General features: G+C 32.6%; 2 protein-coding genes across 8 annotated transcripts in view; one reads left to right on the forward strand and one right to left on the reverse strand.

Annotated features, from left to right (window-relative positions):
* LOC144841135 (putative E3 ubiquitin-protein ligase UNKL) overlaps positions 1 to 18253 on the reverse strand; it is a 33101-nt gene extending 14848 nt beyond the window's left edge. For all 4 annotated transcript variants that reach the window (XM_078697335.1, XM_078697334.1, XM_078697336.1 and 1 more), the window contains exons 1-2: positions 18173 to 18253; positions 17860 to 18069 (exon numbers count right to left, since the gene is read on the reverse strand). In XM_078697335.1, coding sequence (XP_078553461.1) covers positions 17860 to 18069; positions 18173 to 18243 — 281 coding nt within the window. In that variant the 5' untranslated portion in view covers positions 18244 to 18253. The remainder of the gene's footprint in view (positions 1 to 17859; positions 18070 to 18172) is intronic.
* A 784-nt stretch (positions 18254 to 19037) lies between these two features.
* LOC144841153 (TNF receptor-associated factor 6-like) lies at positions 19038 to 25388 on the forward strand. Of its 4 annotated transcripts, none has more exons than XM_078697371.1 (10): positions 19038 to 19163; positions 20726 to 20950; positions 21321 to 21378; positions 21490 to 21594; positions 21754 to 21912; positions 22235 to 22312; positions 22441 to 22524; positions 23010 to 23152; positions 23485 to 23553; positions 24485 to 25388. In XM_078697371.1, exons 2-10 carry the CDS (start codon positions 20736 to 20738, stop codon positions 24534 to 24536), a joined length of 963 nt encoding a protein of 320 aa, XP_078553497.1. In that variant the 5' UTR covers positions 19038 to 19163; positions 20726 to 20735; the 3' UTR covers positions 24537 to 25388. The 4 variants fall into 4 exon arrangements, with proteins under 4 accessions (XP_078553497.1, XP_078553495.1, XP_078553498.1 ...); XM_078697369.1 differs by having other exon boundaries at positions 24409 to 24508; XM_078697372.1 differs by having other exon boundaries at positions 20726 to 20938; positions 24409 to 24508.
* The last annotated feature ends 69 nt before the right edge of the window (positions 25389 to 25457 follow it).

Below are 25457 nucleotides of genomic sequence, written 5' to 3' on the forward strand. Positions count from 1 at the left end.
ATGAAATTAATGCCACACGTAATTTAAATTTTTAGGAATGATGACGTCAAAAAAATTAAAATATTTCTAATTCATGCGAAAGACAGTTGATTGACATAGACAATATCAAAATTTGGGTGAAAATGGAAAACGGATAAGTGGAGATGCGCTCTATTAAATGTGATGAGCTATGACGAAAGATACAAAATTCCTAAATTTTATATTAGCGTGGCCATACGATGACGTCACAATGTCCGGTTAGCCATATTAATACATGATCCGATATCTACAACTCATTAACTTCCAGAAAATGTCATCCACAAAAAGTTGACCGTCTAGTTTAGAAATTACGATTGTTTAAAAAAATACATATTTTAAACGAATTTTTTAACCTTTTCATAAAAAACGCGCGCAAATTGTCCAATTCGACGTGCTCGTATGACGTATCTTTAAGTCGAAATTGTTTAAAATTTGGTAAAATTACTAGAAAAGGCTGGAAAAACATAAATCACGCGAAAAAAATACGTTTTCAATGCTACGTGCGCACCGCACACGTAAAAATTTGCGCACGCGTGGGAATTTTTTACATGCTTAAAACGACATGAAACGCGTAGAAACTTGATTAGAAAATAATTTAGCGCATTTTGAAATTTTAAATGCGCGTGCGCGCGTAACTTTGTGTAAAACACGCAATTTTGGTTCGACAGAAAGTTAGCGCATGATATAAATTAAATTTGTGCAAAGTTTCAATATAAAATGTTATTTGGTTTTTGACCTATGTTAAATACGAGAAAATCGTTAAATCGCGCGTACGTCACGTTGCGCAATTGTAAACATCATGAAAAGCTTCGCTTGACGACGTTACATAAATGTCAAAATGTTAACATAGTTCACAAAATGTTATGTTTGCAAGTTTCAGAGAAAAGCGATACACAAAAATCATACAGAAAGAAAGAAGATAAACTAGACATGAAACTCGTCACTTTGACGAGTTAGTTATCCGCACGACAAACGCCACATGCACGCCATACGTTGGAATATTGCACACGGAAAAAGATTATGGCATTATGACCTGAACTGAAGACTATGATATGTTGTTATTGCTGAATTCTATTATTTTGATTCATATATAGTATACACAGTGTAATCTGTATACATATCACATACAGTGTAGAATAGGGGAAATTACGGGACCCGCTATTTATTGCAATTTTTAACATGTTGATGGTTTTAAAATGAAACGCGAAGGTAGCAATTTTGGAAGGAAATTATCTCAGCAACAACATATTAACGTGTAGAAGAAATTTGAATAGGTGAAATATTAATGCGCGCTCTTTTAAATGTAATGAACTATGACGTAAAATATGAAAATACGACTTTTTTTATTTAACTGGCCATATGATGACGTCACCACATCCGATTGGCAAAATTTTCACATGATTTTGTATCTACAATCCAATAGCTTCAAGAAAACGTTTTAATCGTTATTATCACATTTTATTCTTACGAGCTATAACAGATTGAAATTTACTGTAAAGATGAAATTAATGCCACACGTAATTTAAATTTTTAGGCATGATGACGTCATAAAAATTAAAATATTTTTAACTCATGCTAAAGATAGTTCATTGACCTAGACAATATCAAAATCGGGGTGAAAATGGAAAACGGATAAGTGGAGATGCGCTCTATTAAATGTGAGGAGTTATGACGAAAGATACAAAAATCCTAAATTTCATATTCGCGTGGCCATACGATGACGTCACAATGTCCAGTTAGCCAAATGAATGCATGATCTGATATCTACAACTCATCAACTTCCAGAATGTTTAATAAAAATAATTTTTACTGTTTAGTTTAAAAACTACGATTGTTTAAAAAAAGGCTTAATTTTGACGAATTTTTGAAGTTTTTTATCAAAAAAGCGCGCAAATTATCATATTCTACGTGCAAGTATGACGTAATTTGAAGTCGAAATGGTTTAAAAGTTGGTAAAATTACTAGAAAAGGCTGAAAAAACATAAATCACTTGAAAAAATGACGTTGTTAACGCTACGTGTGCACCACGCGCGTAAAAATTTGCGCACGTGTGGGAATTTTTGACATGCTCAAAATGACATGAAACGCGTAGAAAGTTGATTAGAAATTGATTTTTCGCATTGTAAAATTTTAAACGCGTGTGCGCGCGTAACTTCGTGTAAAACATGCCATTTTTAGTTCACAAAAAGTTAGCGCACGATATAAATTAGACTTTTGCTAAGTTTCAATTTAAATTGTTATATGGTTTTCGATCTATGTTAAATACGCGAAATTCATAAAAACGCGCGTAAGTCATGTTGCGCAACTCTGACGTCATTCAATTATAGGAAAGCACAACTTCACGTGATTGCCCATATGTTGACAAAGTTATAAAATGTTAACTTTACACGTTTTAGAGATACGCTCTGCACAAAAATGACAGAAAGAAAGAAGAACTAGACATGTAACTCGTCACTTTGACGAGTTAGTTATCCGCACGACAAACGCCACGTGCACGTCATACGTTAGACTTTTGCACACAGAAAAAGATTATGGCATTATGACCTGATCTGAAGAATATGATATGTTGTTGGTGCTGAATTCTGTCAATTTTGTGTCATATAGTATACAGTATAAACAGTATAATCTGTATACATATTACATACAGTGTAGAATAGGTGAAATTACGGGACCCCCGGTTATTCCTATTTTTAACATGGTGACGGTATCAAAATGAAAAACTAAGACAGCAATTTCGGAAGGACATTATCTCAGCAACCACATATTACCGTGTAGAAGAAATTTGAATACGTAAAATATAGATGCGCGCCCTTTTAAATGTGATGAACTATTACGCAAAATATGAAAATACGATTTTTTTTATTCAACTGGCCATATGATGACGTCACAACATCCGATTGGCAAAATGTTCACATGAATTCGTATCTACAATCCAATAGCTTCCAGAAAACGTTTTAATCATGATTATCACGTTTTATTCTGACGAGCTATAACAGATTGAAATTTACTGTAAAGATGAAAATAAGTGACCCACATTATTTACATTTTTAGACATGATGACGTCATAAAAATTAAAATATTTTTAACTCATGCGAAAGATAGTTGATTGACCTAGATAATATACAAATTTAGGTAAAAATGGAAAACAGATAATTGGAGATGCGGTCTATTAAATGTCATGCGCTATGATGAAAGATACAAAAATCCTATATTTTATATTCGCGTGGCCATACGGTGACGTCACAATGTCCGGTTAGCCATATTAACGCATGATCCAAAATCTAAAACTCATCAACTTCCAGAATATGCAAAAAAAATAACTTTCACCGTTTAGTTTAGGAACTACGACTGTTTAAAAAAGGGCATAATTTTGACAAATTTTGACGATTTTTTGAACTTTTTAATAAAAAATGCACGTAAATTATCCAATTCGACGTGCCCGTATGACGTAATTTTATATCGAAATTGTTCAAAAGCTGGTAAAATTACTAGAAAAGGCTGGAAAAACATAAATCACGAGAAAAAAATTGTTTTCAACGCTACGTGCGCACCGCGCGCGTAAAAAAATGCGCGCGTGTGGGAATTTTTTACATGCTCAAAATGACATGAAACACGTAGAAAGTTGATTAGAAATTGATTTTTCGCATTTTGAAATTTCAAACGCGCGTGCACGCGTAACTTTGTGTGAAACATGTCATTTTTTTCCCACAGTCAGTTAGCGCAAGATATAACTTAAACTTTTTCTAAGTTTCAAATTAAAATGTTATATGGTTTTCGATCTATGTTAAATACGCGAAATTCATAAAAACGCGCGTAAGTCACGTTGCGCAACTCTGACGTCATTCACAATAGCAGGTGCACAACTTCACGTGAATGCCCACATGTTGACAAAGTTATAAAATGTTATGTTTACACGTTTTTGAGTTACGTGTGACACAAAAATGACAGAAAGAAAGAAGAATACAGAAAAAAAAAACTAGACATGAAACTCGTCACTACGGACGAGTTAGTTATCCGCACGACAAACGCCACGTGCACGTCATACGTTAGAATTTTGCACCCAGAAAAAGAGTATGGCATTATGACCTGATCTGAAAAATATGATATGTTGTTAGTGCTGAATTCTTTCAATTTTGTGTCATATAGTATATACAGTATAAACAGTATAATCTGTATACATATTACATACAGTGTAGAATAGGTGAAATTACGGGACCCGCCATTTATTCCATTTTTTAACATGGCGACGGTATCAAAATGAAACACTAAAATACCAATTTTGGAAGGATATTATCTCAGCAACAACATATTAGCGTGTAGAAGAAATTTGGATACGTAAAATATAGATGCGCGCTCTTTTAAATGTGATGAACTATGACGCAAAATATGAAAATACGACTTTTTTTATTCAACTGGCCATATGATGACGTCACTACATCTGATTGACAAAATGTTCACATAAGTTCGCATCTACAATCCAATAGCTTCCAGAAAACGTTTTAATCGTGATTATCACATTTTATTCTTACGAGCTATAACAGATTAAAATTTACTGTAAAGATAAAATTAATGACCCACGTAATTTAAATTTTTAGGCATGATGACGTTCTAAAAATTAAAATATGTTTAACTCATGCGAAAGATAGTTGATTGACCTAGATAATATTAAAATCTCGGAGAAAATGGAAGACGGATAAGCGTGATGCGCTCCATTGAATGTGATGAGCAATAACGAAAGAGACAAAAATCCTATTTTTTAAATTTGTGTGGCCATACGATGACGTCACAACATCCGTAAGGAAAAAATTCTGCATGAATTCATATCTACAACATATCTGCTTACATATTAAGTTAAAAAACTCGGGGGTAACGGTTGATCCTGAGGAGCTATAATAGATTCAAAATAGGCATAATTTTGACAATATTTTGTAACTTTTGCAACTAAAACGCATGCAAATGGTCTAAATCAACGTGTACGTATGACGTCATTTTAATTTGAAATGATGTCAATCTTTTTAAAAATGACTAGGAAAGGCTGGAAAATCACAATTTAATAGAAAAAAACATGATTTTCATGCTGCGTGCGCACTGCACGCGTAAAATTGTTCGCGCGCGCGGGAAATTTTGACATGCGCAAAATGTCATGAATGGCGTAAAAAGTTGATTAGAAATTAATTTTGCGCATTTTAAAATTTTAAATGCGCGTGCGCGCGTAACTTCTTGTAAAACACGCCATTTTTAGTTAACTAAAAGTTTGCCCTTGATATGACTTAAATTTTCATAAAGGGTAAAAAAAAAATTACGCTTGGTTTTTAAGCTATGATCAATCATTAAAAATCATAAAATCGCGCGTAAGTCACGTTGCGCAACTCTGACGTCATTCAAAATAGGAGGTGCACAACTTCACGTAAATGCCCACATGTTGTCAAAGTTATGAAATATTATGTTTACACATTTTAGAGATACGTGAGCCACAAAAAAACGGGAAAGAAATAAGAATAATACAGAAAAAAAATAATGATCCACTACAATAACAAGGAGTTATCCGCTACTAAGCGGATAACTAAAAAAAAAGATGATGAAACAGGACAGTTACAAGGAGTTATCCGCTGAATGCGGATAACTAATAATACAGAAAAAAAAAAAAAACTAGATTTGAACTCGTCACTTTGACGAGTTAGTTATCCGCACGACAAACGCCACGCGCACGTCATACGTTGGAATTTTGCACACGGAAAAAGATTATGGCATTATGACCTGAACTGAAGAATATCATATGCTGTTAGTGCTGAATTCTGTCAATTTTGCGTCATATAGTATATACAGTGCAAACGGTATAATCTGTATACATGTTACATACAGTGTAGAATAGGTGAAATTACGGGACCCCCCGTTTATTCTTATTTTCAACATGGCGACGGTATCAAAATGAAACACTAAGATAGCAATTTCGGAAGGACATTATCTCAGCAACCACATATTACCGTGTAGAAGAAATTTGAATACGTAAAATATAGATGCGCGCCCTTTTAAATGTGATGAACTATTACGCAAAATATGAAAATACGACTTTTTTTATTCAACTGGCCGTATGATGACGTCACAACATCCGATTGGCAAAATGTTTACATGAATTCGTATTTACAATCCAATAGCTTCCAGAAAACGTTTAATAATGATTATCTCGTTTTATTCTGACGAGCTATAACAGATTGAAATTTACTGTAAAGATGAAAATAAGTGACCCACGTTATTTTCATTTTTAGACATGATGACGTCATAAAAATTAAAATATTTTTAACTCATGCGAAAGATAGTTGATTGACCTAGATAATATAAAAATCGGGGTGAAAATGGAAAACAGATAATTGGAGATGCGCTCTATTAAATGTGATGAGCTATGATGAAAGATACAAAAATCCTATATTTTATATTCGCGTGGCCATACGATGACGTCACAATGTCCGGTTAGCCATATTAATGCATGATCCGATATCTACAACTCATTAACTTCCAGAATATGTAATAAAAATAATTTTTACCGTTTAGTTTAGAAGCTACAACGGTTTAAAAAAATGCATCATTTTGACGAATCTTTGAACTTTTTCATCAAAAACGCGCGCAAATTATCCAATTCGACGTGCTCGTATGACGTAATTTTCAGTCGAAATTGTTTAAAAGTTGGTAAAAGTACTGTAAAAGGCTTGAAAAACATAAATCATGCGGGAAAAGTATGTTATCTTCGCTACGTGCGCACCGCGCACGTAAAAAAATGCGCGCGCGTGGTAATTTTTGACATGCTTAAAATAACATGAAACGCGTAGAAAGTTGATTAGAAATTTTTTTTTCGCACTTTAAAATTTTAAACGCGCGTGCGCGCGTAACTTTGTGTGAAACATGCCATTTTTTTTTCACAGTCAGTTAGCGCAAGATATAAATTAAACTTTTACTAAGTTTCAATTTAAAATGTTATATGGTTTTCGATTTATGTTAAATACGCGAAATTCGTTAAAACGCGCGTAAGTCATGTTGCGCAACTCTGACGTCATTCAAAAATAAAAAAGCACAACTTCAAGTGAATGCCCACATGTTGACAAAGTTATGAAATGTTAACTTTACAAGTTTTAGAGATACGCTCTGCACAAAAATGACAGAAAGAAAGAAGAACTAGACATGAAACTCGTCACTTTGACGAGTTAGTTATCCGCACGACAAACGCCACATGCACGCCATACGTTGGAATATTGCACACGGAAAAAGATTATGGCATTATGACCTGAACTAAAGACTATGATAGGTTGTTATTGCTGAATTCTATTATTTTGATTCATATTATAGTATACACAGTGTAATCTGTATACATATCACATACAGTGTAGAATAGGGGAAATTACGGGACCCGCTATTTATTGCAATTTTTAACATGTTGATGGTTTTAAAATGAAACACGAAGGTAGCAATTTTGGAAGGAAATTATCTCAGCAACAACATATTAACGTGTAGAAGAAATTTGAATAGGTGAAATATTAATGCGCGCTCTTTTAAATGTAATGAACTATGACGTAAAATATGAAAATACGACTTTTTTTATTTAACTGGCCATATGATGACGTCACCACATCCGATTGGCAAAATTTTCACAAGATTTTGTATCTACAATCCAATAGCTTCAAGAAAACGTTTTAATCGTGATTATCACATTTTATTCTTACGAGCTATAACAGATTGAAATTTACTGTAAAGATGAAAATAATGCCACACGTAATTTAAATTTTTAGGCATGATGACGTCATAAAAATTAAAATATTTTTAACTCATGCTAAAGATAGTTCATTGACCTAGACAATATCAAAATCGGGGTGAAAATGGAAAACGGATAAGTGGAGATGCGCTCTATTAAATGTGAGGAGTTATGACGAAAGATACAAAAATCCTAAATTTCATATTCGCGTGGCCATACAATGACGTCACAATGTCCAATTAGCCAAATTAATGCATGATCTGATATCTACAACTCATCAACTTCCAGAATGTTTAATAAAAATAATTTTTACCGTTTAGTTTAAAAACTACGATTGTTTAAAAAAAGGCTTAATTTTGACGAATTTTTGAAGTTTTTTTATCAAAAAAGCGCGCAAATTATCATATTCTACGTGCTCGTATGACGTAATTTAAAGTCGAAATTGTTTAAAAGTTGGTAAAATTACTAGAAAAGGCTGGAAAAACATAAATCACTCGAAAAAATGACGTTTTTAACGCTACGTGTGCACCATGCGCGTAAAAATTTGCGCACGTGTGGGAATTTTTGACATGCTCAAAATGACATGAAACGCGTAGAAAGTTGATTAGAAATTGATTTTTCGCATTGTAAAATTTTAAACGCGTGTGCGCGCGTAACTTCGTGTAAAACATGCCATTTTTAGTGCAAAAAAAGTTAGCGCACGATATAAATTAGACTTTTGCTAAGTTTCAATTTAAATTGTTATATGGTTTTCGATCTATGTTAAATACGCGAAATTCATAAAAACGCGCGTAAGTCATGTTGCGCAACTCTGACGTCATTCAAAAATAAAAAAGGCACAACTTCAAGTGAATGCCCACATGTTGACAAAGTTATAAAATGTTAACTTTACACGTTTTAGAGATATGCTCTGCACAAAAATGACAGAAAGAAAGAAGAATAATACAGAAAAAAAATAAGATGATGAAACAGGACAGTTACAAGGAGTTATCCGCCATAGTGCGGATAACTAATAATACAGAAAAACTAGATTTGAACTCGTCACTTCGACGAGTTCGGGTTATCCGCGCAAACGCAACATGCACATACGTTTAAAATATATGAACGCCGAAAATTATTATGCCATCCTATGACATGAATTAAATATGTTTACAGTGTTGAATTGTACCTATTTTGTAGCATACAGCATATTACAGTATTTACAGAATACACTGTATATGTTATATACAGTGGTAGCATAGACGAAATTACGAGACCCATCTTTTAAAGCCAATTATTAACACGATGACGTCATCAAATTGACTTATAAAGATAACTATTTTAGAAGATAATTATCTAAATAATTACATTAATACAAATTTGAAGAATTTTGGGCACGTGAAAGTGAGATGCGCTCTCGTTTAAACGCAATGAACTTTTACGCAAGAGATGAAAATACGACTTTTTTTATTCAACTGGCTATATGATGACGTCACAATATCTGATTTGAAAAATGTTCACATGAATTCGTATCTACAATCCAATAGCTTCCACAAAACCTTTTAATTATGATTATCACTTTTTATTCTGACGAGCTATAACAGATTGAAATTTACTGTAAAGATGAAAATAGGTGACCCACGTTATTTACATTTTTAGACATGATGACGTCATAAAAATTAAAATATTTTTAACTCATGCGAAAGATAGTTAATTGACCTAGACAGTATTAAAATATCGGGTGAAATGGAATACATATAAGCGAGATGCGCTCTATTTAATGTGATGAGCAATAACGAAACAGTAAAAAATCCTATATTTTACATTCGTGTGGCCATACGATGACGTCATAACATCCGAGAGGTAAAAATTCTGCATGAATTCATATCTACAATTTATCTTCTTGCATAATAAGTTAAAAAAATTGGGGGTCACCTTCGATCCTGAAGAGCTATAATAGATTCAAAATAGGCATATATTTGACAATATTTTGTAACTTTTTCAACTAAAACGCGAGCAAATGTTATAAATCAACGTGTTCGTATGACGTCATTTTTATTTGAAATGATGTCAATCTTTTTTTAAATGACTAGGAAAGGCTGGAAAATCACAATTCAAGAGAAAAAAACATGTTTTTCATGCTCCGTGCGCACCTTACGCGTAAAAGTTTTCGCGCGCGTGGGAATTTTTGACATGTTCAAAATGTCATGATCAGCGCAGAAAGTTGATTAGAAATTAATTTTGCGCATTTTGAAACTTTAAATGCGCGTGCGCGCGTAATTTCTTGTAAAACACGTCATTTTTAATCCATAGAAAGTTTGCCCTTAAATTAACTTAAATTTTCACCAAGTGTCAATATAAAATAACTTTTGGTTTATAATCTATGACCAATCATTGAAATTCATAAAATCGCGCGTAACTTACGCTGCGCGACTCTAAAGTCATATAACGAAGTTTCTTGCACATCTACAGCTACAGGTCAATCTTATGACAAAGTTATACAATCTTATGTTGACAAGAATGAGAGATATGCGACGCACAAAAATCCGGGAAAGAAAGAAGAATAAAGATGAAGAAAAAAGATATTTACAATAACAAGGGTTATCCGCAACTTACTAGTTGCGGATAACCAAAAAAAAGATGATGAAACAGGACAGTTACAAGGAGTTATCCGCTGAATGCGGATAACTAATAAGATGATGAAACAGGACAGTTACAAGGAGTTATCCGCCATAGTGCGGATAACTAATAAAAAGTTGACTAGACATGTAACTCGTCACTTTGACGAGTTTGGTTATCCGCCGCGCAAGTGGTGCAACATGAACGTGTAACGACGTACCTTTTAACATTAAGGGATAGGTTGAGGACAAAAGGAAGTGTTCACGTTGGCATTATGACCTGAACTGAAGAATATGATATGTTGTTATTGCTGAATTCTATTATTTCGATTCATATATAGTATACACAGTATAATCTGTATCCATATCACACAGTGTAGAATAGGTGAAATTACGGGACCCGCTATTTATTGCAAATTTTAACATGTTGACGGTTTTAAAATGAAATGCGAAGGTAGCAATTTCGGAAGGAAATTATCTCAGCAACAACATATTAACGTCTAGAAGAAATTTGAATACGTGAAATATTGATGCGCGCTCTTTTAAATGTAATGAATTATGACGCAAAAGATGAAAATACGACTTTTTTCATTTAACTGGCCATATGATGACGTCACAACATCCGATTGGCAAAATTTTCACATGATTTCGTATCTACAATCCAATAGCTTCCATAAAACGTTTTAATCGTGATTATCAAATTTTATTCTTACGAGCTATAACAGATTAAAATTTACTGTAAAGATGAAATTAATGCCACACGTAATTTAAATTTTTAGGAATGATGACGTCAAAAAAATTAAAATATTTCTAATTCATGCGAAAGACAGTTGATTGACCTAGACAATATCAAAATTTGGGTGAAAATGGAAAACGGATAAGTGGAGATGCGCTCTATTAAATGTGATGAGCTATGACGAAAGATACAAAAATCCTAAATTTTATATTAGCGTGGCCATACGATGACGTCACAATATCCGGTTAGCCATATTAATGCATGATCCGATATCTACAACTCATTAACTTCCAGAAAATGTCATCCACAAAAAGTTGACCGTGCAGTTTAGAAATTACGACTGTTTAAAAAAAGGCATAATTTTGACGAATTTTTTAACTTTTTCAACAAAAACTCGCGCAAATTATCCAATTCCACGTGCTCGTATGACGTTACTTTAAGTCGAAATTGTTTAAAAGTTGGTAAAATTACTAGAAAAGGCTGGAAAAACATAAATCACGCGAAAAAAATATGTTTTTAATGCTACGTGCGCACCGCACACGTAAAAATTTGCGCACGCGTGGGAATTTTTTATATGCTTAAAACGACATGAAACGCGTAGAAAGTTGATTAGAAATTAATTTTGCGCATTTTGAAATTTTAAATGCGCGTGCACGCGTAACTTTGTGTAAAACACGCAATTTTTGTTCAACAGAAAGTTAGCGCATGATATAAATTAAACTTGTGCAAAGTTTCAATTTAAAATGTTATTTGGTTTTTGACCTATGTTAAATACGAGAAAATCGTTAAATCGCGCGTACGTCACGTTGCGCAATTGTAAACATCATGAAAAGCTTCGCTTGACGACGTTACATAAATGTCAAAATGTTAACATAGTTCACAAAATGTTATGTTTGCAAGTTTCAGAGAAAAGCGTTACACAAAAATCATACAGAAAGAAAGAAGATGACAAAAAAGATGATGATGATGATTTCGTACAATCACAAGAGGTTTTCCTGCAACTTCGTTGCGGAAAACCAATGATGATTTCGTACAATCACAAGAGGTTTTCCTGCAACTTCGTTGCGGAAAACCAACTAGACATGTAACTCGTCACTTTGACGAGTTTGGTTTTCCGCCGCGCAAGTGGTGCAACATTAACATTAAGGGGATAGGTTGAGGACAAAAGGAAGTGTTCACGTTGGCATTATGACCTGAACTGAAGAATATGATATGTTGTTATTGCTGAATTTTATTATTTAAATTCATATATAGTATACACAGTATAATCTGTATCCATATCACATACAGTGTAGAATAGGTGAAATTACGGGACCCGATATTTATTGCAATTTTTAACATGTTGACGGTTTTAAAATGAAACGCGAAGGTAGCATTTCCGAAAGGAAATTATCTCAGCAACAACGTATTAGCGTGTAGAAGAAATTTGAATACGTGAAATATTGATGCGCGCTCTTTTAAATGTAATGAATTATGACGCAAAAGATGAAAATACGACCTTTTTTATTTAACTGGCCATATGATGACGTCACAACATCCGATTGGCAACATTTTTACATAGTTTCGTATCTACAATCCAATAGCTTCCAGAAAAAGTTTTAATCGTGATTATCACATTTTATTCTTACGAGCTATAACAGATTAAAATTTACTGTAAAGATGAAATTAATGCCACACGTGATTTAAATTTTTAGGCATGATGACGTCAAAAAAATTAAAATATTTTTAACTCCTGCGAAAGATAGTTGATTGACCTAGACAATATCAAAATCGGGGTGAAAATGGAAAACGGATAAGTGGAGATGCGCTCTATTCAATGTGGTAAGCTATGACGAAAGATACAAAAATCCTAAATTTTATATTCGCGTGGCCATACGATGACGTCACAATGTCCGGTTAGCCATATTAATACCTGATACGATATCTACAACTCATCTACTTCCAGAATATGCCATCCACAAAAAGTTGACGTTTAGTTTAGAAATTACGACTGTTTAAAAAAAGGCATATTTTAAACGAATTTTTTAACCTTTTCATAAAAAACGCGCGCATATTGTCCAATTCGACGTGCTCGTATGACGTATCTTTAAGTCGAAATTGTTTAAAATTTGGTAAAATTACTAGAAAAGGCTGGAAAAACATAAATCACGCGAAAAAAATACGTTTTCAATGCTACGTGCGCACCGCACACGTAAAAATGTGCGCACGCGTGGGAATTTTTGACATGCTTAAAACGACATGACACGCGTAGAAAGTTGATTATAAATTAATTTTGCGCATTTTGAAATTTTAAATGCGCGTGCGCGCGTAACTTTGTGTAAAACACGCAATTTTTTTTCCACAGAAAGTTAGCGCATAATATAAATTAAACTTTTGCAAAGTTTCAAGTTGAAATGTTATTTGGTTGTCGAGCTATGTTAAATACGAGAAAATCGTTAAATCGCGCGTACGTCACGTTGCGCAATTGTAAGCATCATGAAAAGCTTCGCTTGACGACGTTACATAAATGTCAAAATGTCAACATAGTTAAAAAAATGTTATGTTTGCAAGTTTTAGAGAAAAGCGTTACACAAAAATCATACAGAAAGAAAGAAGATGAAAAAAAAGAAGATGATGATGATGATGATGATTTCGTACAATCACAAGAGGTTTTCCTGCAACTTCGTTGCGGAAAACCAATAAAGATTTGATACAATAACAATATGTGATCATTTTATTCTAAATGATCACCTAATTAGACCAAAAAGTCTGTCTCACAAACAATTACTTTTTTTTGCTTTAAAAAATGTATTTATTTGTAAAATGTCAGTATGTTTATAATTATTTTCCAAATAAATTAAAATCGAATCTATACAAAAAAAGTATTTAACAAGTTCACATAGTAAGTTCTCACAATAAAAAATGTCTTTATTATTGACTAACAGTAACAGGACATAATAATATTAATTATCATCTTCATCTGTTTCGTCTATTAACAGTTTTAAGCAGTGGCCATCTGCCAAACTGTTTTCTGGATTTTGTCCATTGTTACAAGGTTATTATCCTGTATGATAAAAATAGATACTCAAGAACACAAAGGCAATTTATGACGATTCACTGAAACTATGTGTTGACCACCAAAACTAATCCTGGTATACTGTAAACACAAACCTGAGACTATAATAGTATTATTAGTATTACGTATAATTATTAAATGAAGATTTTAATTTGTAATCAATAAACTAATGTCTGTCTTTTGTCCCATATTTTAAGTGGTGATTTATTTATATTATTTGTGATTTTTTTATATTTTTTCTAACCCAATATTTACCAGGTATGTTTGCACAAAGTTACTGTTTTCAAACAAACAATTTAATGACAACCTTTACAATACTTACAGCAACATTTTTAAACCATTTGAAATAATTTACAATTTAAACTACTAGTTTGTTGGCAGATATTTTACATAAAAAAAAAAATGGCTTACCCGCCGTAAATCTTCTAATAGTAACCCCCCTTCTAATGGTAACCCACCTTATAAGTCAATCTATAATAATAACCCACTACTCTAATAGTAACCCATGGGGGTTACTATTAGAGTCACAAGTTTGAGTTTATAAAATAAAGTTAGAGTTCAACCAAATTTGTTTATTCCTACAGTACTGTTTTATTATTTTGCTATGAGTTGCTGACCGGACAAGTTGGGGGTGGGTTACCATTTTCAGGTGGTGCCTAATTTAAGATTAGTAATAGTAACCCACTACTCTAATAATAACCCCCTTCTAATAGCAACCCACCCTAAAAAACAATCAAAGAATAATAACCCAGCAGGGTTACAATTATTAGATTTATGGTACATTAAATAATAGACAGATGGATGGTATACTGTAGGGTTGGTGCTTACAGAGTTCACTATACAGGCATATAATTGCCTAATTGATTAATTCATAATTCTTAATCTAAAAATCTTTAATAACCACAATGAATTAAAGTCAAGGGTCATTATGTGAGGTCAGGAAAGCCCATTAATTTATCTACAATAAGCCAACCCAGTGTGATTCACTGTTGGAAAATGATTATGCACTGGGAAATACCCACTGTGTATTTTCTCATGAGTGATGTCATGTTTTGCATTATAGTTTTACCAGAACAATTGATACATTGTGGACAAATATTGTTAACCAAAAGGTATTTATATTTTTATTTTGCAGTGTCTTGTTTGTTTGCTTTGATAGTTTATAGTAAATTCATGCTTTGGTTATTTAACCCCACATTACTTGTGACTAGGTACTCTGTGTTGAATGCTAGCCTGGTGGATTTAATTTATGAAATATACGAGGCCAATACTCTCATTTTATTTTCAACTAGCCCACTACCACCGATATACAGTTAGATGGTTAGAAAAGCTCAGAATTGTTATTATTCAACATTCTTAAATTCTTTATTGAGGCCAAGAAAATACAGTTATCTATTTTTACTAGCCTACAAGTACTGTCAAAACATGTTTTTCTCTGGAACCTTTCACTAAGTCTACAAATTCTATTATTACACATGCATAAAAGTTGCTATGTTAAATCTTAAAGGCCAGGTGCGGGCAAAAAATTTCTATTGATCATACATTCCAATAATTATCGATCGATAGTTTCCCCTATGTTTCATAATTTTTGGGATTTTATTTGTGTTACACAAGCTTGTTGAAAATAAGCACTTTCTTATCAGTGGGGGGATAGTTCAAATTACACAGTAAAATCTCTATTCTTTTGTACACAAATTTTGTAAATAGAGAGGCATTTTAAAAAGCTATGAAAAATAAACGGTGTGGTAAAAAATGTTATCAGATAACTAAATATAGGTAATATAACTTGAATATTACATTTCTGGTATTTTTATTCAACTTCAGCATTTTATTTTCATGCTATAGCAAAAATTATCCACCGTATATCCACCATCTTTTTTCACCTTCTAGGGAGTCACCAGACATGTTATTACATTAGGTTAACTACCTAACTACTGAAAAAAAGTCTTCCTGGTTTTTATGGAAGAACTTTGCCAAATATTGTATTTGGCCATATTAAGGGGAAATTCATGTTTTTTCGTCTTGATTTCTGTTACAAATATTTGATTTATGTACAATTAACCAAATATTATATTTAAAATTCATGCCTGTACCTGAGCTTTAATTAGGACATTTTGATATTTATCTATTTTAAGCAAAGAAATGCTTGTGGTGGTACTACTGTATGTAAATATAATTAACTGCCAAAAGTCTAAGAAAACCTATTTATTTACACAGGTCTTATTACAGTCATTTGTTAACAATCCTTTGAGCAATAAATTATTAACAGCAAAATAGGATCTAAATTCTAAATTAATCTAATCCGGATGTCTTCATTCCTAAAATTATATTTTGGCAAACACAAATCATAGTTTTGACAATAACAAACTATTTTAAGAATTGTGTTTTCAATCAACTATACTGAAGATTACGAAGTATCAAATGTGGGACTCTACTCTACTTTTCACATTTGAACATGAACTTGGATTTAAACTTGAGTATCAACATCATTTATTGGGTTGCCCTATACTAGACATTTATACTAATAATAGACATTTAAATTATTTATGACAGAAAAATGCCTCCCCACCTCTCATCCCCACCCATTCTTGACAACAGTGTTTGTATTTTATTACAGTATACTCATTTATACTTTAGTTAGGGAAAGAATAGATACTGTAATTGTCCTTATGAATTTGTGTGAAAATAAATTTTCAGGATAGAAATTTAAGCTTTAATTTAAAGATGACATTGACACCACTCACTTTAATACATTCAGAAGTGAACTATAGTATATACATTTTGAGGCTTATTTACTGTAGAATAATGGGGTGTACCTGATAAGTTATTGGTGGGTTGTAAATTAACTTAGAAGAGGCTTATTTAGACAATAAGAGAAGGAAAACTGGTTATGTATACCATTTAATCTACTATCATTTATTTTAGCTCCACTTGACCCTATTCTAGTTTGCTTTAAATGTTTACCCAGAAATATATTTTGAAATTCATAAACTGTAAAATAACAGACTAGGGCCTAGGTCTATTATTGTACTTACAAAATTAGAATGATAATTTATACAATTATTGAAAGATTTAGAAAAATCCTGATATTAATCATTCCCACAACAGTAAAATTTATCCATCTATCTTTATCATGCCTCTACACAAACTTTAACACTTAAAACACAGCAATATACAATATTAATTATTTATTTTATTTCTTTGCTTAATAAATTTAATAAATAAAAGTTACATTGTTGTGTAGTGTAATAATAAACATTTTCATTTGTATAGAAATTCATTTACATATTTAAAGATGTGTAAAAACTAACATCATTAAGTTTAGGCCCCTGAAACTGAGGGATTCCCAATTACGTTTCCCTCAAACAACAACTGGTGATGCCTCACATCACTGCTTAATTGAACACGACCGCCGTATTGCGCGCCTAATCCAAATACAAACACGGAATACCTTGTGAATTTAAAACGTTAATTTTTCTATAAAATTAAGCATTTGCAATCAAAATGTTACTATTAAATTATGTTACATGCTTATATGGTTATAAAATCGGGGGTAAACATCGCAATAAAATAAACACTAGGATTTCTTTTCAACGACAATAATACGATTTTCTGTGTGTCAACAACATGTAGCGAGAAACCCCATACAATATGGCGACCAAAATAACAACCACTCAACCAATCGCGATGCGAAAATTCAAAATAGACTTACTCTTCTCCATCGGGGCATATTCCTGTAGTTTCATCATATTTTGTACAATAAACATCAGGACTATAATTAAATACTCCATCTCGTCTACGTATAGGTCTTCTCCGCCTTTGATTCATAAAATGCCAATGAAAACAAGTAAACGGACGATGATTCGGGCACTTGTGTTGCAAGAAATCCTGACATTGCTGAGTCCGAAACTCCTTCAAGTATCTGTAAATTAAATGATGTTAAATCAGGTAAATATTCATGACAGTTGCATATTATTCATCCCAAATGCTTGAAGAACAAAACTTAATACAATTTTTATACTTACGTATAATGAAAAGGCTTTTCAGGCTGAGTTGTTAGGTTACTATTAGCAGATTTCTGCTGCTCGGACGGCATCTTGCCAAAACATTACAAGCCCGCGCATATACTACTGCGCATAGCTCTTACGCAGCCTGATCATGACGTCAGTAATTAATTGACAGATCAATGAAGTCACGTGATGGGGAATCCCAGATTGTGGGCATTTTCGCACGTGGAATTGTTTACGTTCTGAATTCAGACTAAATACTAAACAAGTTTGATTTAATTTGATTTGAATTTATTAGGAAAATCATTATAAAAAATACATACAAAGTGATAACATAAATGACTGACATTACAAATAATACATTTATAAAAGATTTTCCAGGATAGCCCAAAAAGCTATATTAATTAGCTTATTTCCATTGGGATTCTTTTATAGAATCTAAAATTTGATTGAACAGTTAATACTGTACCAGAAAAGTTGTGGCCCTAAAAATCATACTAATTAATATATACATACTATAATATTTTTAAAAATCAATCAGTGGACGATTTTATGAATGAGCAACAACTAGAGTGGATTTTTTATGTGAGATTATAGGAGAGGAGGATACCAAAAAATAAATGTATTATTTATACTATAAAATAGGCCATATTCTTTTGTTTTTTACTAATCAAATTAATATAATTTCATTATATCAAATTAAAAATTTGAATATTCAAAGTAATGTGTTTTAAAATTCATTATTATTTTATGTATCATTACATTTTCAACAACATTTGTTTAAATTCTAATTTTTGTTAAAATCCATTGGTTAATTATTTTGTAATGAATAAGTTCTGTGTTTTAATTGGCTGTTTAGTAATACGCGCGCGAAAAATGTCAAAGGCATGTTTACACTTTGACACCAGGTGGTCAAGGTCGAGGTGGTGATCAGACACTCACAAGTTTCTCTTTTTTGTAGATGATTCCTATCAAACAGTCTGAAAACTTCATTTTGATAAGATTATAGGTAAGTAAGTACACTTTACACCAATTTATGCTATCGTTTTTTGTATTAATTGTAGTTTAATAATAGATTTCCCCAGCCTGAGCATGGAGGTATTTTTATACCTCCACGGGCCATCATGCCATGGTCTGTCAACCAATGCCATGGCTTGTTGGCTAGGTATTAGTATTATATAAGGCTCTAGCTTCTACTAGGCCTACTAAGTACTAGTACTACTAGGCTTACTTTATTCATGGAGAGAAGAATACTACTCCATGCTTAATATTACTTTACTATGCTATACTTCTGCTAGTAGTACTGTACTACCTACCCGTCCCAGTGGCCTACTGTTCTGTGGAGGGCCAGGGGTGTGAGAGTCCCAACGATGCTTTTTTAGCCGAGCTGACCAATCAGTCTGTGCCACTGTCTGTCAATAATAGAGTGAGGTATTTATTTTTAAATAGAAAACCCACTAACTTGTACAATTTCATTACAACTTCATTGTGTTTTGTAATAATTAACTGTTTTACTTTTTAATTTACAGTATCATCACAGTATGTGTTCCTGACATTATGCACAATTCTTTAAAAAAATTAAAAATTCAGTCATCAAGCAAGGCCGTAGTGTATAAGGCCCTGTTTCTGCTGCCAACTAAATACCGTATATTATACGGTATTTTTTGAATACCGTATATATACGGTATATTTTTGGCAGCAGAAACTGCGCTCATAAAAAATATACCGTATTTTGTATACCGTATTTTCCCCACAAAATTTGTGGATAAAATACGGTATTTACAAATTTATACCGTATTTTTTGTACCCGTTTCTGCTGCCAATAAAAAATACCGTATTTTTTTTTTACATGACAAAAGGTCACCATTCGTGTTTTTATTGTCTGTCGCTGTTAGCTGCTTTACACACATGTATAGATATATTCGGCGAAAATGTGGAGCGATTACGTCACAGTTTTACTAAATAAATGTGTGTGGGGAAGCTAAAATGTCTGACCAACTAAAAGGTAATAAAAGGGACAACCACATTTATAAAGACATTTCTAAAAAAATAAAGCAGGAGTATGGAATAAACTTGTCTCCAAAGCAAGTAAACTCAAAGCTGAAGAGCCTGCGAAAGCAGTACAACATTGCAAAATACAATAACTCGGGGAGGGAACGAATTAATTGTCCCCATTACGATGTTTTCTGTGCTCTCACAACATCTCTATCACTAGGGCTAGGCTATTGAAAGTGAGACGTAAAACTTCCTTTATTGCGACTTTTAATTATCGATCAAATAAATGAATGGCAATTTGGGTAAAAAAGATGAAATTTAACACGACCACCCAAGAAGTATTGTTAGCAGAAACGGGGTACTAAAAAATACGGTATAAAAAATACCGTATTTTATACCGTATTTTTATACCGTATTTTGAGCAGTTGCAGCAGAAACAGGCCCTAAGACAAGCTGTACTGGGGATTGGGGGTTTGTGGTGAAAACTGAAAATTTCAGACATCTGCCTCATGGTGGATCAATGCTGTCAAGTCCTGACTGAATATTCACATTTTATTTACGGTCTATTTTCTTTAGAGTTGGACTCATGGCTTCACAACCAGCAGCATCATCCTCATCACATACAACGCCACCTTCGTTAGACAATGATTATGGATACGGTGATGTCAACTTTGACCCAATTCCTGATCGCAAATACCACTGTCCAATCTGCCTGTCGGTTATGAAGAACCCAGTACAGACAAAGTGCGGTCATAGGTTTTGTCAAGCCTGCATACTTCGAATAAGTGGGTACGATGAGAGGTATGACAGGGGCGGATCCAGGATTTCTGAAAAAGGGGGTTGGAGGGGTGGGGGGTGACTGGGGATAACAATGTTTATGTTCAATACATTTTAAAAAGTGACGTGACTTCAAAGTTATTATGTTGGCCTAGTTAGGTTAAATAATATACATAGTGACTTTAGGCCTTAAATGTCATCAAGTCAAGTCAAGTGTGACGAGCGCAACAGCAATGTTTTTTTGTTTTGGTCCAGATTTATAATGGGATCCGCCACTGTATGACATCATCACTTGATCCCTAAATATGACATCATAACTCCCCAATTATGACATCATCGCTCTAATCAATGTTGATTTAAACTGAAAATGTTTTTCTTCTTTCATCATCCATAGAACACGCAATTATACTAAGTGTCCAGTTGATAACACTTGGTTCTATATAAATATTGATGTAAGTATAGTTTATATCATATTTGATTCTTCTTTAGGTGCAATGTATTAACTCTTTGATGGTCAATAATCAATCATCAATTACATTGGTATGTTGTTTTTTTTTGTCTAGTTATTTGACGATGTAGCAATCAAAAGAGAAATATTAGGTTTAAACTGTGTATGCAATAATCAACCCAATGGCTGCCAGTGGAAAGGAGAGCTGCTCTACCTGGAGGTAAGACAAGATTCAGTCATCTATCCATCAACTACACCATCAACCTCTACATACATACATATACATTTACTTTATCGTGTTTGTAATATACCGCTTTTGGAGACCTTTACATTGAATTATATAATATAAGCTTCTGTAAATGTACAAACATGTTATTAGGAACACAAGAATACGTGTGATTTCAGTATCATACCCTGCCCTAACGGATGCGATCAGCAATGCCTTCGACGTGAGAGGTCAACTCACCTAAAGGACTGCCCACTACGAACTGTTCAATGTTCACAATGCTGCGATGATGTTGTTGCCAAAGATTTAACTGTAAGTAAATTATGTTCTTTTTTTTCAAATAGAAAAAATACTATTTTTTTGGAAGATCCCCATTAGTTTGACAACAGTAGTCCCTGATTGGTGTTTTACACTATCAAACTAGTTTGACAAAAAAAGTGTGATGTGGCCAAATATGCTGGTGATATGCTCAAATATGGTAGTGATATGACTTCATCATGTCCATATATGGGCACATCACATTTTTTTTGTCACATACAGTTTGATAGAGTGTAGACAAAGCTTTAGATTTAAGTCATTTGGTGGATTATTGCTATATATTATTGGCTGTAATTTTTATTTTTAATTATTTCAGCGTCATCAACTCCTACATTGCCCTAAACTGCCAGTGTCTTGTTTTTTGTGTGGTAGAAACGACATTCTTCGAGAAGAGGTAAGTGAAACATTTTGTGGGCACTCACCATACGTGTGGTTTTACCATTCCACATACCATTTTAACTAGTCCAAACTAATATTTATATATACTTATGCTATTGTTATAATATAATATGTTTTTTTCAGATACCTAAGCACATGAGGGTGGATGGTACTTGTCCAAATACATTAGTTCCTTGTAATTATAGTGTACTTGGGTGCAATGCAAAGGTAAGTTCCTCTACCCAGTTTATCATTTGTTTTAAGGCCTTCCAGTCACCCTAACATACCTGCATGATTCTCACGGATGAGGGCCGATTTTTTTATGCCTCACAAGTACGTGGCTATTTCTCATGCATCCATATTCAGGAAAATCATTATTTTAAAATTAACTTGCCTATTTTGAAGGAAAAATAGCCTATGACTGCACATTATTTACTTAATTTGAGCATAATTAGCCTACAGTATGTTTATTTGTATTTTATGGTTGATGTAGTACAGGAAAGCCAACTCAATATGTCGAAAAAATAACATAGAGGGCACTATATATAATTTTAATTCAATGTCTCGTGCATTGGCCACTGAAAAAGTATACCCTAAAGAATCTCCTTTTTGATCACCCATACCCACCCAAAGGTTTTCATACAGTAGCTTCCTCTCCACTCTGCTTTATAGTCATGGTAAGGCAGATACTTTATGCAAACTTTTATTTTTAGTTTCGTCGGTGTGACAAGGAGGAACATATGCAAAGAAATACATCTGAGCATTTAGCATTAATGTCAGATAAACTTTTGATACAGACCTCAATTATCCAAAAACAGAGCAATAAAATAGAAGAACTGACAAGGACACAAGCAAGGTAACAACAACAACAATATATTATTTCATTTTGGAAAACAAAAAGAGAAACACATTATTCGTTAATATATCTATACAGTCAAGTCTCGCAATACCGGACTCTCTGAAAACCGGAAACTCTCCCAATACCAGACTTTTCTTGAAGTCCAAACAGTGAGAATACCAGACTTTCCCGAAAACCAGACATATTTGGCCAGCCCAAAGGTGTAAGAGAGTTGACTTTACCTACTTAGAGGTGAACAGTATTATCAAATTTTATATCCTGATGAGAGAATTATATTTTCTAAGTTCCCGGATTATATTTTCAAACTTAATTTGCTTTTTTTTTTCTAGCTTTAGAGAGTTGATTGAAGGCAAGGTTCTAGAAGGTATATCTGAACAAATTAGCCAAATTGAAAACAGGTAAATTAATAATATGTATTAAAATGACTGAATGGATGTAATTAAAAGGGGTTTTGGCCAAGCAACGCCTCAATAGAGTAGTTATTGTGTGCCCAAAAATAAAAAGAACAAAACATACAAGTAAAATATTGAGGAGTGAAGTGGAATGGACACACCCACTTTAGTTTTGATAGAGTCTTGTTTAACAAAAGTACTCCTAACACCTAATTCATAAAAATACTGTACAAAGACATTTTATTATTTAAATATTTTTGAGCAGCTAAATATAATGTTAAATGCATACATATGTTAACTGTATTGAAAAATTAATATTATGGAGTAACCTACATAAAGCTCTGTCTACACTATCAAACTTTATGTGACAAAAAAGTGTGATGTGCCCATATATGGACATGATGATGTCATATCACTACCATATTTAGGCACTTCACACTTTTTTGTCAAACTTGTTTAATAGTGTATAGTGCAATTATTCATGAGAAGGAAAAACAGTTTGATTGTAATTAAATTACATGTGACAGATTTGCTCACACAGTAGATTTGATAAATGTTTGGTATAAATTCAGGCATAGACTGGGAAACTCAAAACCGCTCAGTGACATACTAGAAATTAATTTTTAAATGGTGAAGATGATGAAAATCTGTGAAAAATTAGAAAAAGCTGCCTAAACTTACTTAATACATATAATTATTATTTTTCAACAACTGATACACTACATTAGATAAAATGTTTTAAACAAGCTTTAAAGCACACTAAATTAAACAATTTGAATTGAATATACTGTAATAATTATTTTTCAATCATTTTATACCCATGTTATAATTTCTTAATAATTTTTTTTTTTATCTTTACAGAATAAAGCCATTGGAAACATTTATGTTAAAACTGCCTACTGAAGACCAGTAATTGTTCTTTTTTTTTTCTTTACAGAATAAAGCCATTGGAAACATTTATGTTAAAACTGCCTACTGAAGACCAGTAATTGTTCTTGGTGTGACAAATTATATTACAAACAATTAACTTTATTGTTGCTAATAATTGCGATTATATTCTCAAATGTTTTTTGAGGAGTGGCTGACACCATTACAAACAATTAACTTTATTGTTGCTACTACTGTAATGGCTATTATATTCTCAAATGTTTTTTTGAGGAGTGAGCTATAATACCATAGAAAATATGAAAAAGGGGAGAACTATTCTACAATGCCATTGCCCTTTGTAATTAACCTGTCCATAGGCAATTGAAAACTTCTAACAGTGAAAACCTAAATTTATTGTATATAGTTGCCATAGTAATTTATATTTACTGTACGTTGTTAAATTTAAGTGTATTGTTTGATTGATTCCATCCTATTTCGAGACCATTGTTGTTTAATAGTATTGTAATTTGTTTTGGTTTTGTGAAAACCTAACTGTAAATTTATCTTTAACTTTTTTCAATACACGTACTATAATTGAAAGGAAATACCCAAAAAAATCTTTGTTAAATTGTTTGTATTCAATCGTATTTCGTATTTCCAATCTGTTTCCATTTGTGCTCTGCAACAAGTTATTTATACATTATTTACCGTATATTGTAATTTAGAAAAATCGCATTGTATTATTTAGACTATTTTTGTCAAAGATCATGTGTTAACCTTGTGCTTCCCTGAAAAAAGTCATATTTTTCTAAAAATTCTTTAAGAAATTAAAAAAGAATATAAAATAATTAGGATATTATTTTTTAAAATTTTATTTGCTGATTCTGTGTTTCAGGGATAATTTTGTAAAACCAGAAAATTGTAAATAAAAATAATGTTTTTTATATTCGCTATGGTCATTCCAGAAAATAAAAGTTATTTTTAAATTGGTTGAATATAATGTGTTTTTTGTTTGTTTTTAAATTGATTTAAAATAAACCATC

This window comes from Antedon bifida, chromosome 4 (genome assembly GCF_963402885.1).
Source record: "Antedon bifida chromosome 4, ecAntBifi1.1, whole genome shotgun sequence".
Taxonomy (NCBI): domain Eukaryota; kingdom Metazoa; phylum Echinodermata; class Crinoidea; order Comatulida; family Antedonidae; genus Antedon; species Antedon bifida.